The 20,821-nt window shown below is 44.9% G+C and overlaps 1 protein-coding gene across 1 annotated transcript; it reads left to right on the top strand.

Annotated features, from left to right (window-relative positions):
- The first annotated feature begins 16,929 nt into the window (after nucleotides 1–16,929).
- Nucleotides 16,930–19,229, top strand: LOC123447943 (transcription factor MYB8-like). Its single transcript, XM_045124680.1, has 3 exons — nucleotides 16,930–17,157; nucleotides 17,320–17,449; nucleotides 17,579–19,229. Exons 1-3 carry the CDS (start codon nucleotides 17,025–17,027, stop codon nucleotides 18,222–18,224), a joined length of 909 nt encoding a protein of 302 aa, XP_044980615.1. The 5' UTR covers nucleotides 16,930–17,024; the 3' UTR covers nucleotides 18,225–19,229.
- Nucleotides 19,230–20,821: the final 1,592 nt, after the last annotated feature.

The raw sequence follows: 20,821 nt of genomic DNA, 5'->3' as shown, positions 1-20,821 counted from the left end.
GGTGGCTAGCGGGTGTCTGTCTCTCCTACTCTAGTCGGATTGGATTTGATGAAAAGGGTCCTTATGAAGGGTAAATAGCTTTGGCATATCATTGTTGTGGCTGTCACGTAGGTAAGAAGGCGTTCTTGCTAGAAACCCAAATCAGCCACGTAAAACTTGCAACAACAATTAGAGGACGTCTAACTTGTTTTTGCAGGGTTTGACATGTGATGTGATATGGCCAAAGTTGTGATGTTGCATGTATGATGTATGAGATGATCATGTTATTGTAATAGGTTTCACGACTTGCATGTCGATGAGTATGACAATCGGCAGGAGCCATAGGAGTTGTCTTAATTTATTGTATAAGATGCAACGCCATATGCTTGCTACTTTTACTTCATTGCTAACGGTTAGCCATAGTAGTAGTGATAGTAGTAGTTGGCGTGACGACTTCACGGAGACACGATGATGGAGATCATGATGATGGAGATCATGGTGTCACGCCGGTGACGATGATGATCATGCGATGCGTGAAGATGGAGATCAAATGAGCAAAGATGATAATGGCCATATCATGTCACTATATGATTGCATTGTGATGTTTATCATGTTTTACATCTTATTGCTTAAAACGACGGTAGCATAATAAGATGATCCCTCTTAAAAATTTCGAGATCGTATTCCCCTAAGTGTGCACCGTTGCGAAGGTTCGTTGTCTCGAAGCACCACGTGATGATCGGGTGTGATAGATTCTAACGTTCGCATACAACGGGTGTAAGCCAGATTTACACACGCGAAACACTTAGGTTGACTCGACGAGCTTAGCATGTACAGACATGACCTCGAATACAAGAGACCGAAAGGTCGAACATGAGTCGTATGGTTGAATACGATCAGCATGAAGTTGCTCACCATGGTGACTAGTCCGTCTCACGTGATGATCGGACACGGGTTAGTCAACATGGATCATGTATCACTTAGATGACTAGAGGGATGTCGATTTAAGTGGGAGTTCATACTTAATTTGATTAAATGAACATAATTGTCATGAACTTAGTCTAAAAGTTGTCTTTACAAATATTGTAGATGTCCAACGTCAACCTCAACTTCAACGCATTCCTAGAGAAAAACAAGCTGAAAGATGATGGTAGCAACTATGCGGACTGGGTTCGCAACCTGAAGCTCATCCTTGAAGCAGCTAAAAAGGCTTATGTCCTTAATGCGCCGCTAGGTGACCCTCCCGCTCCCGCAGCAGCCCAGGACGTTCTAAACGTCTGGCAAGCGCGGAGCGATGACTACTCTCTGGTCAGGTGTGGCATGTTATACAGTTTAGAAACGGGGCTCCAAAGACGTTTTGAGCAACACGGGGCATATGAGATGTTCCAAGAGCTGAAGCTAGTTTTTCAAGCTCATGCCTGTGTTGAGAGATATGAAGTCTCCGACAAGTTCTTCAGCTGTAAGATGGAGGAGAACAGTTCTGTCAGTGAGCACATACTCAAAATGTCTGGGTTACACGGTCGTCTGACTTCACTTGGAGTCGAACTTCCGGATGATGCTATCATTGACAGAATCCTCCAGTCTCTCCCACCAAGCTACAAAGGATTTGTGCTTAACTACAACATGCAAGGGATGGAGAAAACCATTCCCGAGTTGTACTCGATGCTCAAGTCTGCAGAAGTAGAAATCAAGAAGGAGCATCAAGTGTTGATGGTCAACAAGACCACTAGTTTCAAGAAAGGCAGGGGTAAGAAGAACTTCAAGAAAGACGGCAAAGCTGTTGCCGCGCCCGGTAAGCTAGATGCCGGGAAGAAGAAAAAGAACGGACCCAAGCCTGAGACTGAGTGCTTCTATTGCAAGGGAAAAGGTCACTGGAAGCGGAACTGCCCCAAATACTTAGCGGACAAGAAGGCCGGCAACGTTAAAGGTATATATGATATACATGTTATTGATGTGTACCTTACCAGCGCTCGTAGTAGCTCCTGGGTATTTGATACCGGTGCTATTGCTCACATTTGCAACTCAAAGCAGGAACTGCGGAATAAGCGGAGACTCGCCAAGGACGAGGTGACGATGCGCGTCGGGAATGGTTCAAAGGTCGATGTGATCGCCGTCGGCACGCTACCTCTACATCTACCGTCGGGATTAGTTTTAAACCTTAATAATTGTTATTTAGTACCAGCTTTAAGCATGAACATTGTATCAGGGTCTTGCTTAATGCGAGACGGCTACTCATTTAAGTCAGAGAATAATGGTTGTTCTATTTATATGAGTGATATGTTTTATGGTCATGCTACGCTGGTGAATGGTTTATTCTTGATGAATCTCGCTCGTGATGTTACACATATTCATAGTGTGAGTACCAAAAGATGCAAAGTTGATAATGATAGTCCCACATACTTGTGGCACTGCCGCCTTGGTCATATCGGCGTTAAGCGCATGAAGAAGCTCCATACTGATGGGCTGCTAGAGTCTCTTGACTTTGAATCATTTGACACATGCGAACCGTGCCTCATGGGCAAGATGACTAAGACTCCATTCTCAGGAATAATGGAGAGAGCCTCCGACTTATTGGAGATAATACATACTGATGTGTGTGGTCCAATGAACGTTGAAGCTCGCGGTGGTTATCGTTATGTTCTCACTCTCACCGATGATTTGAGTAGGTATGGGTATATCTACTTGATGAAGCACAAATCTGAGACGTTTGAAAAGTTCAAGGAATTTCAGAGTGAGGTTGAGAATCAACGTGACAGAAAAATAAAATGTCTACGATCTGATCGTGGAGGAGAATATTTAAGTCACGAGTTTGGCACACACCTAAGAAAGTGTGGAATCGTTTCACAACTAACGCCGCCTGGCACACCGCAGCGCAACGGAGTGTTTGAACGTCGTAATCGCACTTTATTAGATATGGTACGATCTATGATGTCTCTCACCGACTTACCGCTATCATTTTGGGGATACGCATTAGAAACTGCAGCATTCACTTTAAATAGGGCACCGTCTAAATCCGTTGAGACGACACCGTATGAATTGTGGTTTGGCAAGAAACCTAAGTTGTCGTTTCTTAAAGTTTGGGGCTGCGATGCTTATGTGAAGAAACTTCAACCAGAAAAGCTCGAACCCAAAGCGGAGAAATGCGTATTCATAGGATACCCTAAGGAAACTATTGGGTATACCTTCTATCTTAGATCCGAAGGTAAAACCTTTGTTGCCAAGAACGGATCCTTTCTAGAGAAAGAGTTTCTCTCGAAAGAAGTAAGTGGGAGGAAGGTAGAACTTGATGAGGTAATTACACCCCCTCTCGAACAGGAAAGTAGCGCAGCGCAAGAAATTGTTCCTGTGGTGCCTGCACCGACTGAAGAGGAAGTTAATGATGATGATCATGAAGCTTCGGATCAAGTTACTACTGAACCGCGAAGGTCCACAAGGGTACGCTCCGCACCAGAGTGGTACGGCAACCCTGTGATGGAAATCATGTTGTTAGACAACGGTGAACCTTCGAACTATGAAGAAGCGATGGCGGGCCCGGATTCCAACAAATGGCTTGAGGCCATGAAATCCGAGATAGGATCCATGTATGAGAACAAAGTATGGACTTTGGTGGACTTGCCCGATGACCGGCGAGCCATAGAAAATAAATGGATCTTCAAGAAGACTGACGCAAACGGTAATGTAACCGTTTACAAAGCTCGACTTGTCGCAAAGGGTTTTCGACAAATTCAAGGAGTTGACTACGAAGAGACTTTCTCTCCCGTAGCGAAGCTGAAATCAGTCCGAATCATGTTAGCAATTGCCGCATTTTATGATTATGAAATTTGGCAAATGGACGTCAAAACAGCATTCCTTAACGGGAATCTTAAGGAAGAGTTGTATATGATGCAACCAGAAGGTTTTGTAGACCCTAAGGGTGCTAACAAAGTGTGCAAGCTCCAGCGCTCCATCTATGGGCTGGTGCAAGCATCTCGGAGTTGGAACATTCGCTTTAATGAGGTGATTAAAGCGTTTGGGTTCATACAGGTTTACGGAGAAGCCTGTCTGTACAAGAAAGTGAGTGGGAGCTCTGTAGCTTTCCTCGTACTATATGTGGATGACATATTATTGATGGGGAATGATATAGAGATATTGGAGAGCATAAAGGCCTATTTAAACAAGAGTTTTTCAATGAAGGACCTTGGAGAAGCTGCATACATATTAGGCATCAAGATCTATAGAGATAGATCGAGACGCCTCATAGGTCTTTCGCAAAGTACATACCTTGACAAGATACTGAAGAAGTTCAATATGGAAAACTCAAAGAAAGGGTTCTTGCCAGTTTTGCAAGGTATGAGATTGAGTAAGACTCAGTCGCCGACCACGGCAGCAGATAGAGAGAAGATGAGTTCTGTCCCCTACGCTTCAGCCGTGGACTCTCTAATGTATGCCATGCTGTGTACCAGACCAGATATAAACCTTGCGATAAGCTTGGTAGGGAGGTACCAAAGTAATCCCGGTGCGGGACACTGGACAGCGGTCAAGAATATCCTTAAGTACCTGAAAAGGACTAAGGAAATGTTTCTCGTTTATGGAGGTGACGAAGAGCTCGTCGTAAAGGGTTACGTCGATGCTAGCTTCGACACAGATCCGGATGACTCTAAGTCACAAACCGGATACGTATATGTGTTAAATGGTGGGGCAGTGAGCTGGTGCAGCAGCAAGCAAGAAGTCGTGGCAGCATCTACATGTGAAGCGGAGTACATAGCTGCTTTAGAAGCGGCTCATGAAGGAATTTGGATGAAGGAGCTCATCACCGACCTTGGAGTGGTTCCAAGCGCGTCGGGTCCTATGACACTCTTGTGTGACAACACTGGAGCCATTGCCATAGCCAAGGAGCCCAGGTTTCACCGGAAGACGAAGCACATCAAGCGCCGCTACAACTCCATCCAGGACCATGTCCAAACTGGAGTGATAGATATTTGTAAAGTACACACGGATCTGAATATTCCAGACCCGTTGACTAAACCTCTTCCACGAGCAAAACATGATCAGCACCATAATGCTATGGGTGTTCGATACATCACAATGTAACTAGATTATTGACTCTAGTGCAAGTGGGAGACTGTTGGAAATATGCCCTAGAGGCAATAATAAAATGGTTATTATCATATTTCCTTGTTCATGATAATCGTCTATCGTTCATGCTATAATTGTATTAACAGGAAACACTAATACATGTGAGAATGAATAGATCACAATGTGTCCCTAGCAAGCCTCTAGTTAGCTAGCTCGTTAGTCAATAGATGATCATGGTTTCCTGATCATGGACATTGGATGTCATTGATAACGGGATCACATCATTGGGAGAATGATGTGGTGGACAAGACCCAATCCTAAGCCTAGCACTAGATCGTATTGTTCGTATGCTAATGCTTTTCTAATGTCAAGTATCTTTTCCTTTGACCGTGAGATCGTGCAACTCCCGGATACCGTAGGAGTGCTTTGGGTGTATCAAACGTCACAACGTAACTGGGTGACTATAAAGGTGCACTACGGGTACCTCCGAAAGTGTCTGTTGGGTTGGCACGAATCGAGATCGGGATTTGTCACTCCGTGTGACGGAGAGGTATCTCTGGGCCCACTCGGTAGAACATCATCATGAGCTCAATGTGACTAAGGAGTTAGTCACACGATGACGTGCTACGGAACGAGTAAAGAGACTTACCGGTAACGAGATTGAACAAGGTATAGGTATACCGACGATCGAATCTCGGGCAAGTTCTATACCGACAGACAAAGGGAATCGTATACGGGATTGATTGAATACTTGACATCGTGGTTCATCCGATGAGATCATCGTGGAGCTAGTGGGAGCCACCATGGGTATCCAGACCCCGCTGATGGTTATTGGCCAGAGAGGTGTCTCGGTCATGTCTGCCTGTCTCCCGAACCCGTAGGGTCTACACACTTAAGGTTCGATGACGCTAGGGTTATAGGGAATTGTTATACGAGATTACCGAAAGTTGTTCGGAGTCCCGGATGAGATCCCGGATGTCACGAGGAGCTCCGGAATGGTCCGGAGGTAAAGATTGATATATAGGACGGATGGTTTCGGACACCGGAAGTGTTTCGGGCATCACCGGTAACGTACCGGGACCACCGAAGGGGGGCTGCGACCCCAAGAGGTAAGATGGGCTAAGTGGGGGTGGGAACCAGCCCCTAGTTGGGCTGGTGCGCCTCCCCACTCAGCCCATGGCGCAGGGGAAAGAAAAAGAGGGGGGGGAACCCTAACTTAGGTGGGCCTTAGGCCCACCAGAGGGGTGCGCCACCCCCTCCTCCCCATCTGGCCGCCACACCCCCCATCTGGGAGGGCTGCCGCACCCCCTAGGGTGGGAACCCTAGGGGTGGCACCCCCTCTCCCCTTCCCCTATATATAGTGGGCACTTTTGGCCTTTGGAGCACACAGTTTTCCCTCTCCCTCGGCGCAGCCCTGCACTTCTTCCTCCTCCTCTCTGCCGGCGCTTGGCGAAGCCCTGCCGGGAGACCTCGTCTCTCCACCAACACCACGCCGTCGTGTTGCTGGTCTTCTTCCCCAACCTCTCCCTCCTCCTTGCTGGATCAAGGTGCGGGAGACGTCACCGGGCTGCACGTGTGTTGAACGCGGAGGTGCCGTTGTTCGGCACTAGATCGGAATCGCTGCGAGTACGACTCCATCAACCGCGTTCTAGCAACGCTTCCGCTTAGCGATCTTCAAAGGTACGAAGATGCTCTTACCCCTCTCTCGTTGCTGGTCTCTCCATAGGAAGATCTGAATAAGCGTAGGAAAATTTTGAATTTATGCTACGTTCCCCAACAGAAGAAAAGATTATGGGCCGAGTATGTCAATGCAGGAAAGAAGATTCCATAATTTACTGGAACACTACAGAAGGTAAAAGATCATTGGGACTTATTTGTGCAGTTCAAGGAAATGTAAGTAGCTAAGGAACGGTCGAGAAAAAATAAGATAAATGCTGACAAAAAAAGTTTTACAATGTCCTGGGGCAAGGTGGCTACAATACTACCATACCTAAGCGGGAAGAGTCTGAGACCAATATGATTGTTGTAGGGGTCACTCAAAAAACAGTGGGTTGGCCCGACAGGTCCAGGAGTTGGTTTTATGCGCATGGGGGAAAGTTGGACCCAAAGTTGTCAGAATCGCGATTCTGAATCGGATCGGAGCTCCGTTGGTAGGATCGTGAATAGAATCTTAACTATCAGGATCGTAGAAACTTAGATTCTATGAGCAAAATGGTAGAATCGGAGGGGCTAGTTTGGATCGTAAGATCGTAAGATTCTAAGACTTGAGTCACAATTCTCACAACTTTGGTTGGACCCAAACGCTGGGGAGATTATTGAAAAGGCAAATCTTAAAGATGCCTTGGACGCTTTAATTCAAGCAATAGGAGATGTTGCAGCTCGGGCGTCACAACCTGATAGAGAGAACGACGAGCTTACATGCGCCCTCAGGAATCCCGAACACCCGGGACGAACACGAGGCAAAGGTGTTGTTCCGTGGGTTGAGGGGTTGCGCGTCTCAGCGGCTAGAGAAAGCAAATCCATCATTGGATGATATTGTCGTCCCATCTATGCGGAAAAGCAGCGTGGGTTCCACGGGGGTCCTGGCTGATGATGCACTCCTGGCTCGCTACACCGTGGATGATATCAAAGAGAGTACAAGTTGTGAACTACACCAGAAAATGAAGAACATATCCATGAAGGTTGTGGTCAGCTTTGCTTTACCGAGTGAACTGGAGCAACCAGCCATGACAATCCAATTCCATCTCGCTATGCTAAAGTCGGGGTGGATGACTATCTGCTGGGATATGAGTCACTAGAGCTTGACATTCCTAGAGGTGATAGGGAGGAGAGACTCGGAGAGGCCACACATTGTGTCATTTTATGGAGAAAGGAATGCATCGTGTTTCCAAACTCGACGCCAAGGCCACTGACTCCCCCAAGTAGCAATACACCTTGATCTCTGTCGTGTGAGCCGACTATAGTACCCCACATCGATATCATGGAGCCGAGCGGGAGTCCACATCGATCTCCATCGCGTGAGGTGACTCCAGTACTCTACATCAAAATCATGAAGCCCATCACGAGTCCACGTCAATCTCCACCGCATGAGCCTACTCCGGTACCCTACCCCGAGACGGAGCCTAGCGCGAGTCCACAATATCGATCCCAGCCGTATCCGCGGACTCCAAAGCAGAAGAGAGCACCAAAGAAGAAACCCGAGCCTCCTACCAAAAAGAAGTTGGCTTACGAGAAGACCGATGAGGAAATCGACGCCCAAATTGCTGAAGAAGTGAAGGCCCATTTTGGACCAAAACCACCCACGACGCTAGAGGAGAAAATACTTGACAAAATCGTGCAACACTTTCCGCATCGGCTAGAGCAACCCCTGCCGCCAAGGCGACTAGATGACTATGAACGCTCTATTAGCAAGTCATACTAGGCAAATAAAAGCGGGAAAACTGTTCCCCACCTTGTAGAATAGGCAGTGCAATCCCCCCCCCCCCCCCCGCCGCTCAAGGTGAGTACAGATAACGTGGCAACCGACCCTCTTGCTAAAAAAAGGGTCTCAGTGTTGAGCAACTCCAAGGCCTCGAGGAAGCCCCCATGGCTACCCAATTTGCATGAACACATGTCCTCGGGAACCATCTGGTCAGGCCTGAGAAAGTCCCGCTTCTATCAACACAAATGTGCAGATTGCATGACCAGTACCTGAGAGAAGTAAAGGTGGGGCGACAGCGGCTCATGGTGAAAGCCGAGCAAGAGCATTACTTCCATGCAAACGAGACATTTATTGAGTTTTGAGAAGAAAAAATAGTTATTCAATCAAGACGCACTCGACAAAACTATCGTCAGCTGCTATTGTCTATAAGTGATTTTTCTGTAATTTAAGTCTCTAGCTTAGCTCGTTCATTGCGTGTAATTATCCTCACTATATTCTTTTGTGTGCTATTATGCAGACTGAAGATTTTTGAATGCAAAAGAGATGGAGTCTATGACATTGGGTTCATTAACCCAAATATCGTTAATGAAGTTATGTTAACAAACCATGCTGAAGTCTCACAGCAAAACTTGTTAATGTTTTTGAAGGAACTCAATACAAGAACAGAAATACTATTTCCTTACAACTTTCGGCGAGTGTTACTGTCTTGTACTACAAATTCGATTTTGCTTACTTGATGTTAAGTGTAGTTGATGAGCTATGCATGCCCGCTTATATTAATGTAATGTGTGCGCAATTTCCATTGGATCCTGCTAATCATTAGAGTTGACGAGGGATGTGTTGAAACACTGGACTCACTAGGTAAAGACCCTACAGAATACGGGAGCCTGGTTTTGATGCTCGACGGGTAATTTCAATCATTATCGCACTATATCGGTCTCTTTTGTTCATTTCCTGATATCTAGTAATTAATAACTCCTTTATTCATTTTCTTTGACGGGCAGGGTTTGAAAAAAGTTCCTCAAAGAGAAAGTCGGTGCATGGAAGCCATAGCTGAAATGGCGACGGTCCAAGCTCGTAATTAAGTAGTACTAGCTACGTATGCGCATCCCTTTGATTCTAGTTTCAATACCATTATCATGCTTGATTATTATTTGGTTAAATTCTATTCTCGTAAAGTGCATGAGGTAGGAACACGGAAATAATTTATGTGCATACTACGTTGCCACAACATCCGCTTTATGACCTAACAGCGCAGAGATGATAGACATCTTTCGGTACGTAAACACTATTTACAAATTTTATCATGATCTAATATATATACACATAACTAATATATTTATATTGATCTCCTTCTTTAAATATGACGGAGATGCGGGATAGGATCCTACCAAAGGACCGCATACAAGCACTTCAAGAAAAATTGCGGGATTTTTGATTGAGCAGGTCATACCTCCATACGGAGAATACCATTACACCTAATGCCTGCATGTAATGGTTTGCAAATTGTAGGAGAAATTGTACTCCCTCCGTAAACTAATATAAGTGTTTACCTCACTACTTTAGCAATCTAAATATTCTTATATTAATTTACAGAGGGAGTATATACCAAATATTGTGTGTGTGTGATCGTAGGAAAAAAGTCTATGATATATACCATTACACAGTGTATATATATAGGGACGCGCTATTCGTCACCCTGGGTGAGAAATAGTTATTCTTCACCCCCTCTATTTTAACATCAATGCACTCTAATTTTACATTTCGTAAATTTTGTCTTATTATATACGTAAAAAGATATCGTAAAAAAATATAATCAACATAAAAATATTTTATGTCACGTAAAATTACGAACATAAAAAAATAGTGCAAAAAATACAATAGATTCAATTTTTGTGTTGTTGTGACCTATATTTTTGTTTTTCTTTTGTCAAATTTTACATAGTGATTCAATATAAATGTAACTATTTGTATTTTAAATGTAATTTGTTTGTAAATTGATCGTAAGATTACTTCGGATGAAGAATAAACTATTCTGCACCATGGGTGATGAATAGAGTTTCTCTCTCTCTCTCTATATATATATATATATAGACACTCTATTATGCACCCAGGGTGAAGAATAGCTTATACCTCACCCTGGCCGTTCGACTGAGACAAAAGAAATATCAAAACGCAGAATGTAACTTTCTAGCATGCATGTTGTAAAATTACCTTGACCACTCTTGTAAAATTACCTCACTTCTATTATAAAATTATGACAACATCTTTTAGTGAGATATTGATACGCCACATTTTCATTGCATGCAGAATGTAATTTTACGGCATGCATGTTGTAAAATTAGTTGTAATAGTGCAATATTACGGTGCTAGACCAACTCCTTCTCATAGTGTAATATTACCTTAGGTGTATTCTTTTCTTATGTTTTCAAGTAGGATTGGACCGGGGCGAGGAATAACTGGTGAGGAATGGTTGACGAATAGCGCGATCCTATATATATATATATATATATATATATATATATATATATATATATATATATATATATACACACACACACACACACACACACACATGATTGGTCGTACGAGAAATTCTCTTATATATGCATAACGTGTACAGTATGTAGTAGCGTAAAATATGTATGAAATGAAAGAGAACTAAATGGAAAACACAAAATGAAAATAAAAATAAACCATAAACACAAAAGCCTAAACCCCTAGATCGGTTGGTGTCACCAACTGGGACTAAAGGTCCCCAGCCCCCGACGCGCGCTAGCTGTCATGTGATGGGACTTTTAGTCCTGGTTTGCGGCCAGCCAGGACTAAAGGGAGTGCTTTAGTCTCTATTTATTAGTCCCGGTTCGTGGCCAGCCAGGACTAAAGGGGGTGCTTTAGTCTTTATTTATTAGTATCGGTTGGTGAACTGGGACTAAAGGCCCTTCTCAACCGGGACTATAGGTCGTTTCTCCACTAGTGACTACGCTATCAACAACCGTGACTACAACATGACATACTATCTTGCCAATTGCATCTGGACGGCACTTCTAAAGACCATATCCGAATCACGTGACAACAAACAAAGCCACTTTGCATCAATGCATGAAACATCTAGGAAGGATGTGGGGAGGGCATTCAGAGTGCTTCAAACTCGTTGGGTAATTGTTTATGTAGCTACAATGATATGAGAATCAAAAACTTTATGACATGTTGCGTTATTTTACACAATATGATTGTTAAGGATGAGGATGATGATGTTGCTCAAACCAATGGTTTTGAAGCGCTTGGAGAACAAGTTCAAATTTCGGAAGACCAAGATGCAAATCAGCTTGTGAAGTTTCTACAGATGTATCAAAAAATTTGAGATCATCACATGAACGTGCATCTATTCAATGATCATATGTGTAGCCATAATGGAAATTAATGAGATAATGTTTGAGTTGTGCACTTAAACTAAATTTATATAAGAACTATGTACTCCCTCTCTCACGGTTTAGAAGATGTGTTTGGAAATTCTCTAGAACCTAGGTGGTCATTGATTGGTTGTAAGATGGAGTAAAAAAATAGCATTCACACTACGCATGCATATAGAAGTAGTATAATGGAGTACTAATTAGCTGCTAAGAGTAAATGCAATGCGCCTTAAACCTTGTCTATTATGAAAATGCACGTAAGTTTAACTGTGCCTTCTAAACCGTGACGGAGGTAGTATTTTGGATACCAATATTTATTATTCATGTGCAATATTGATGTGTACGATGGACGTGCATAGATTTGCATGAATTTAAGTGTCTGAATTTAAGATATGTGATCGATGAAAACGAGATATAGGGGTTGTCTCGATCTGTGAGCGTGAAAATGTAGGTGGCCGGATTTATGGAGGCCATAGATGCTCTAATGACAAATTATAACTATAGGTGGCCGGATTTATGAAGGTCATAGATGTTCTAAGAGCAAATACAATAATGTGATATTAGGAGGCTATAAGGATTAGAATATTATATTCTTGCTTAGATGAAAGAGAAAGAGGAGAGAGAAGAAAAGTGGGCTCTTGATTAGTAGCCAGCTGCAGTACAAGCCCCAAGATGCTTCGTGAGATAGTAAAGTGGGTCAACTACTAATAAAGTAGTACTCTTTGTGTCTCAAAATAAGTGTCTCAACTTTATAATAGCTCTAGTATAAAATTATACTAAGCTTGAGACATTTATTTTAAAATGGAGGGAGTACATATTAAACTTACTACTTCCTTCATCTCAGTTTATAAGTCCGGCACGTGTACCTAGGTCATCAATTTGACCAACTTAATGATAAGCATATATTACAAAAAAATATATCATTAAAAACTTTAGATATTCTATTTTCTAATGATGTATTTTTTATATTAAACAATAGATTTTATATAAGTCAAATGGACGATCTAGGTACACGTGTATGCCTTTTAAACTGTGATGGAGGTAGTATTATACATGACGTTATTAGGTTGACTCTAGATGACATGATAATTTTTTACAGCCGACTGTTGGATATATTATTAACCATGCTCTAATGACAAATCATAACTTAATAAATTCGAACTGGAAAGAGAAGCGACAGTTGTCTCGAGGGCAAAGATGGAGACATATGCGCTATGCACATAGCACACACTGTTGATCCGAAAATGCGATCAGACCTAAAACTCCCGACAGTATCCGTACACGCCAAACACGAATTGAAGGATCGATGTTCTGATTTGTTTAAGTCAAAGCTGTCGGTCATCCTCTTACCACTCGATTTTCTCTCACTTTTTCTCCGGGCGTACGGACGAGACGCCCCTACATCCCCAACGTCTTGCGTGGGGTCTCATCAGCTGCAAGATCACACACTCGTTTCTTTCAAAGCTTCTGTTTGACAAAACAAAACGCAAAAGCTTCCAATAGGATCGAATGCTTAGCATTGTCATCCGAAGGGAGCCACGTCTGAGCAGGCCTGGTTTATATATGACTTTTGCCGCGATTTATTTTGCTATGAAACCACACATGTTGGTACAACCCTACTGTTCCATGGATGGCTCACGCATGATAATGACGACGACTTTTCAATAACATGGAGAAAATGACGCGCTAATTGCATGCATTTGAAGAAACATGTACTAATAACACAATCAAGTCTCCATGGACTTTAAATCAGTGGTGTGGTGGCGTCACTTACTTAACTTCCATCACCATGGCCATGCGAATACCTTTCTCGCCATTAATTTCTACGCCTAGTCCATCTCTTGTCCAACCGCGGGAAGATTTTTCCTGCTGAAAGAAGGGTCTCCCAGCCGAATGTGCCAACACTGCTTGAAAAGAGCGTACCAACAGCTAAAAGCCACGAAGATCTTTGCCAATTGCCATGATATATATAATACTGCATTGACCTCCAACGGCCGTCTCCGGCGTCCACCGGCTGGTTGTGTCGCGCGCTAAGCAAGCTCGGGCGCTGTACCAGTAGGAAATAATTTGCCCGTTCAAGCTGCAGATTTTCTCTTGTTGAACAGGTTTGAACGAGGGAGGAGCGGTGAGACGGCAGCATGGCAGCGCAGGGCCAATTTACGAAGCCCACGCTACCTACCTCCTGTTTTCCGAAACCTACCGACTCGTACCTGCCTGTTTGGTTTGGCCTGGCGCAGCAGCTCAGCTCAGGTTCATTAACGCCACCTTTACTTGCTCTGCCCCCCGGCTTCAATTCTCTTCATGCATCTTCCCTTCCTCTTGGTCCAAGGAATGCACCGCCATCGCCGTGGAGCGTGGAGTAACAACACCAAACCAAACACCAACGGCTCAGACCAAAGCACATCCGATCGACCGGCGACGGCGCACGGCACAACCGTTGAACCACCCGTCTGGACGTCTGTTCCCAGATACTACTAAGTAAAGTGCAGACACAGGAGGGCAAGCCGAAGAAGCTTCCCTATTTTCCTACAGCTTTGGTCATATGCATGCTATGCGCGCGTGTACGTACTGCTTCTAGTACCACCTACGAGTAGTACGTACTGCGACGGCTTAGTCGTACGTACAACATGTATGGATAGTGTGTTTGACGTTGTAGCTCATGAAGACAGGGTCCATGCATACATGCATGCAGGGTGGTGGAAGAGGAGGACGGTGCCATTACTGGGGAGACCCTGCTGCCTCCTACCCTCAGCAGCGCTGTTCACTCATCTGTGTCTGTATGGGCGGTGTTGGTGCAATGCAAGCAGAGAACACAGAGTGAGAGGGAGAGGTGGAGGTGGGTGATGGATGGATGCATTCAATGTGCCTTTCCTTGGACAGAGATACTACTACTACTACCAGATCTTTGTCGCTATGGGCCACACATGCATCTGCATCCAACAAGGAGGAGAGGAGGAGAAAACTAACCTAACCACTCGGAGTTATTTCGCACCAATCAATTCCCTAGCTACCCGTTCCACATGAATCTCATTTCTTATCCTCTTCTCCTCTTCTTCTCGATCTTGGTAGTACTCGGCATCTCCCACACTCTGATTGCATGGAGCATGCTTATGTTATGTGCACCCCCAAGCGAAGAAACGTGCTAAAAGGTTTAGCTTGCTGCAAGGGAAAATGAGATAACTTTTTTGGGATTAATATGGACTTGTTAGAAAGAAAAATCTACTTTAAAGTGTCTTATAATGACATGTAATCTCATTTTGGATAGAGTTAGACAAGCGCTTTCAGTTGTTGGATAGAGTATATCTATTCTTCTTGGGCATGAAAAGCGCAGCAGAGTGAGGTTTAACTCCTAACACCAAATTAAGGTAACGGACGGTTTGGATCATTGCATGGATGGGACTAGGACCGATTATTTTCTAGATAATCAAACCACCACCAAGTCCCAAACGACTTCATACTAAGTACTTCCTCCGTTTTTAAATATAAGTCTTTCTAATGATTTTACTAGGCGGCTACATACGAAATAAAATGAATGAATTTACATTCTAAAATATGTCAATGCCCTTTAAATGAGTTTTTGTTACAAGAAGAATAAATTCTGACAGAACATGAGTACATATTGTATGCATCTAACCTTATATTTTTTTTAATTTTCTTTTGCAAAAGTTGTAGTATGAGGCACTGCACTGTGTTGTACTAATAATGCGCGGGATGGAGTGCGACTTCCGATGCAAGCTTGTACGGAACCTCCTCCACCATACCAGCAACATGCACGCCAACCAACCAGGCTGGGAGGAAAAATAAAGCAGCTACGCTAGCGGATCCCACCAATAATCAGAACAATGTCCGGCTAGGACAAGTTGCACCGTCCGTGCATATCAAGAGGGAGGCCGGGAGAGGAGGAGGAGAACCGGGCGGGTAGGTGACCAAACCGATGGACAAGATTCTTCTATCTCGCCTTTCCTTGCTTCTTTTCTTTGCTTTGCTTCTCCTTTCATGCACAATCGCACACACAAAGACATGATGCTAGTGCTTAGCGCTAGGGATGGGGTCGATTTTTTCTAGAATCTTAGAAAGGAGGAGACTGATAGCTAGCGTGGGATGCTACAAAAATGTCGGTGGGTAATTCAGGAATGAATACATATCGGAGGTATGCAGAGATTAGGAGAAGGGAATAAACGCTCTTCATGGCCACCATGTGATGCTGACGCTGATGTGTCTACTCCCCAGAAAAATCTACTACGTACTAATGTTGATGCGGGGAGAAGGGGCATTTGAAGCTTGTTTCAAGCTCAATACTTTTGCATGGTCTCATGAGAAACGGATAAAAAATAGTAATACAGTATGCCCCATTGCCCCGGTTGACGAAGAGAAACGGAAAAAACGAATAGCTGCATTTCCTAAATAAGATATTTGACCATTTGCCAAAAAATGGGGAAAAGAAACTATGGGGCGAGTGTAGAATTTCCACGTAAATGACCTGGTCAATTGATGTTGAACTAGTATACTCTCCATCCAAAAACCATCCAAGAGGTACTACACGATCGTCCAACCCCACGTCCTCCATTCATTCATTAGGGCGCACCTACTAGTGCTGGTGTGCGCTCGCCGGGTACACCCACCAAGCCCCAAGCCCCAAACCCAAACACAAGCACAAGCACAAGCACAAGAACAAGGAAAAAAAATTAAACAATGAGAAGGCGAATAAATAAACAAAGGGAAAAGGAAAGAGAGGGAAGGGAGGGGAATGGGACAAGCGGCAGTCGAGCAGAAGAAGCGGAGCATACCTACCTACCAAATCCAGGCCTAGGGCTTTTGCAACCACTCGCCCCACCCTCTCCCCCTCCCTCTCCCCCTCCTCTCATCGCACCAACTCGGTCAAATGGCCCAGAGGGATCCGCGTCAATGGCCCACCCCCTCCCCCCCGTCCGAGTATAAATAAAACCAACTACCCACCCCCGTCTCCCCTCTCTCTCCTCCTCCCTCGCTCGCTCTCAAAAAGCTCGCTCGCACTCGCACTCGCACGCACCACCAACAACGCACCGCTCCTCCCCCTCCTTTCCCGCACACCCACACCCACACCACATCAGTCCGTTACTCGTGTGCGGCGGGCGGCGGCGGCGACCGTGTACGTAGGTTACGTGCCGGCGGCCGGCATGGGGAGGTCCCCGTGCTGCGAGAAGGCGCACACCAACAAAGGCGCCTGGACCAAGGAGGAGGACCAGCGCCTCGTCGCCTACATCAAGGCCCATGGCGAGGGCTGCTGGAGGTCCCTCCCCAAAGCCGCAGGTACGTCGTACGTCTTACCTCTCACGTCACCGCCCGGCCGGCTGGCTGCCGCGCTCGTCTTGGTCGCCCACGAGGCGCTGGGTGAATGAATGAATGAACGAACGAATGATTGATGCGTACGTGTGGTCGTGTGTGCAACTGTGCATGGTACGCCTGGTGCAGGGCTGCTGCGGTGCGGGAAGAGCTGCAGGCTGCGGTGGATCAACTACCTGAGGCCGGACCTCAAGCGGGGGAACTTCACCGAGGAGGAGGACGAGCTCATCATCAAGCTCCACGAGCTGCTCGGCAACAAGTAACAATTCTTATTCATCCTTCTTCTCATACATATCATATCATATCATATCAGTGGAGATCGACCGACCCATCAATCCATTCCGGGCACCGCCTTATTTATCTCTTACCGTACGCGTGCTCCCTACAGGTGGTCGCTCATCGCCGGGAGGCTGCCGGGGAGGACGGACAACGAGATCAAGAACTACTGGAACACGCACATCAAGCGCAAGCTCCTGGCCCGCGGCATGGACCCGCACACCCACCGCCCGCTCAATGCCGTCGCGGCGGCCGCCATGCCGCAGCAGCTCCGCGCCGTGCACGAACGCCACTTCGCCGCTGCTGCTCAAGCAGCCGGCGGCCACCACCTCCAGCCGCAGCAGCAGGATCACTTGGCGGCTCTCTCCAGCTGCTCAGCCGAGCCCGCCTGCAGCCACAGCAGCGACGACGAGCCGGCCGGCTCCGCCACGCCGCCGCCACCGTCGCGACGGCACCTCAGCATCGACCTCAACCTCTCCATCAGCCTCGCGCCCTACCAGCAGCCGGGCGACGACCCAGCTGCGGTGAAACAGGAGGCCGCATCAACGGCGAGCCACACCCACAATGCAACAACGTCCACGTCGGCGGTGTGCCTCTGCCTGAACCGCCTCGGGTTCCAGCGCCCCGGCGAGGGATGCCGCTGCGGCGCCGCCGCCGCATCCTCCTCCGTGCCCATGCAGCAGCAGCAGCAGCAGCAGCAGGCCAGCACGCAGCGCATGTTTAGATTCACCGCGCCACTAGAGGGAGGAGGCCTATAGTAGCAGCACTAGTAACAGTGACATTCAGACATACACCTTTTTAACTAAAGCCACACATGCTTAATTAATTAATTAAAGTAGCTAGCTCCTTGTAACATGTCCATGAGAAAATTAAATCTACTCCCTTTCTATCAGTAATTCGCAGCTAGTAGCATCGCATCGGGCCATGCATGCATGCATGCATCATCATCTACTCCGTAGGCGACATAGTTCATGAATACATCATCAGCTAGCTAGCTACTTCCTCTTTTCCTCCTTGTCTTTACTAATGGTGCCACTGCCACAGCAAGTTCATCATCTTCCACTAGATCTAATCAAGCATATCCCTAATTTTGGGAAGTTAGGCCCATCATCTAGGGAGTGAGTGATGCGTAGTGATGAGAGTGGGAGTGAGCGTTATGGTGCTGGTGGTGGTTATGGGAAGTTAGGTTCTTGGATGTCTGCAAGCTAGCACATGACATGGCCATCCAGTGACAGTGAATGGCCGAATTCTCTATGCATAAAAAAAACTTTGTCTTGTAGAGAGGGGGAGTGGGGGGCATGTGAGGTGCCCATTTTTTCTGGTTAGGTGGGTAGGTAGAAGGTATGGAAGAGGTGTTAATGAAGGGGATAAAGTGCCATGGGGGAGGGGCATGGACTGAGGAGCTTTTTGGTTAGTTAATGACTTAATGGTCAGAGAGCTTGGCGCGTGGTGTGTCTGGCCTTCTGGGGGTGACTGTGGATGCCGGAGTTGGTGGGCTAATTAGTAATTTAATCATGGATCAGTACCATATAGTACAGTTATCTAAAGCCTGCTTCAGGTTTTTTGAGGAGTATGGGGGCCGGCCAGGGTCACCTGCAGAGGCTAAAGCACAAGCAGGGTATCAGTGGTCTGTTTGGTCTATCTATCGTGTTGCTTCACAGCTATTTGTTCCTTCACATTCCATGGCAAGGTGTTCCGGTTTCGAGCAACACGAGGCCATAAATAAGCCTTTGAGCAATCTGAATATGTGGAAGCTGCTTCAACGATCACGTGTTTTATACCTCTGTTATACCAATGGCATGTGTAGCCATAAGAGTGTTTTTTTTAGGGCACTCGAGCTTTCTTCCGCTTCGCGCGAGTACCCGATAAAACCAACTCGAGCACTTGGCGCAGTTGTGGATTCGGGTAGCGATGCAACTGTCTTTGTATCCATTTGTATTAGAGGAAGAAAGCATCGAAAGGATGCGGGGTTTACAGAACAAAACAGCCAGGAAAAAAAAGGCAAAGAGAAAAGAAATGGACCAAAACAGAAAATTCAAAAGCAGATATTCTCCCGGAACATCTATCTTACTCTCTCCATTCACAAATACTCCCTCCGTCTCAAAATAAGTGTCTTAACCTTAATAATTTTGTACTAATGCTAGTACAAAGTTGAGATAGTTATTTTAGGACGGAGGGAGTATAAGATATCTTAGATATTTCAATATAAACTACATCTATCTTACTCTCTACATTCACAAATATAAGATATATTAGATATTTTAATATAAACTACATACAGACTAAAATGAGTAAACAAACACAGTAAAATATGTCTACATACATTCAATTCAAAAAAAAACTTGGAATATTTTATATTTGTGAACCAAGGGAGTAGGCTAAAATATCTTATACTCCGTATTTGTAACCGAGGGAGTAGATTCTAAGAGCATTAGAAGTCAATTTAACCAGACAGTTGAAAATAAAGGTTAATATCAGCACAACGTCCCCTTCAATAAAAAGGGATTATATAGAGAACAATGGTGCATTAGCTCCCTTTTCTTCTGGTCACGCAAGGCACAATTAGGACAAGTATAATACTTGGTGCTTAGACGAGTATTTAGAAAATAAACTACTCTCTCATCTGTTTGAGCATCAATTAATATGGGACTAAGGAAGTATTTTTTTTCTTATGCAACAGTGCCTATTTGCACAACAGAGATGCCTAAATAAACACATGGCGCTGTATAAATAGGGATTTTTATTCCCATGCCCCTGGTTCCTTAGTCGTACTCAGTTTTCCCCATTTCCTTAGTTTTTGCTCGCTTTTCCCCATGCGATGAAATTCAATAAACAGTAGTGCTTAAACAAAAACTCTAATCACTTATCTAAACACTCTTATGGCTATACACTAAAATAGTGATCTAAACACTCTTATATTTCTTTACGGGGAGTAGTGCTTAAACAAAAACTCTAATTACTTGTCTAAACGCCTAGTTTTGTACATGGCATTAATTGCTGGTATTTGTGTAAAAAAAAAACTGAAGCATGATAACAGTATTTATTGTTCTAGTTCATCATGCTACAATCATAAAAGTTGCATATTTTATCCTTAAGCCTCATGAGTCATGATTTTGGAGGGAAAGGGAAGGGCCGGTGTTAATACTAAATTACCTATGCCGCCTCAAAGTTAAAATGCCAAAGTCGTCATGGTATTGCTGACCATCGGTTCTCTTTTCTGCATCTATATTCCATAATGCTAATCTTGAAACAGAAGCAAAGCACCAGGTAAAAATGTTGGTGATTCTTCCTTTTCTTACCCTATGTCACGCCACCCATTGTAATTTGTTCGCACTTAAAACAAGGTCAACAAGTA

Source organism: Hordeum vulgare, chromosome 4H (genome assembly GCF_904849725.1).
Source record: "Hordeum vulgare subsp. vulgare chromosome 4H, MorexV3_pseudomolecules_assembly, whole genome shotgun sequence".
Lineage (NCBI taxonomy): Eukaryota > Viridiplantae > Streptophyta > Magnoliopsida > Poales > Poaceae > Hordeum > Hordeum vulgare.
Note: the sequence above shows the minus strand (reverse complement) of the source record. Positions and strands in the feature narration are given on the sequence as shown.

Excerpts from the sequence above, each read along its gene's own strand:
- LOC123447943 (XM_045124680.1), top strand. The coding sequence starts at position 17,025 with ATGGGGAGGTCCCCGTGCTGCGAGAAGGCGCACACCAACAAAGGCGCC. Across the intron at positions 17,158-17,319 it reads GTCCCTCCCCAAAGCCGCAG|GGCTGCTGCGGTGCGGGAAG; the intron begins GTACGTCGTACG and ends CGCCTGGTGCAG. Across the intron at positions 17,450-17,578 it reads CACGAGCTGCTCGGCAACAA|GTGGTCGCTCATCGCCGGGA; the intron begins GTAACAATTCTT and ends TGCTCCCTACAG.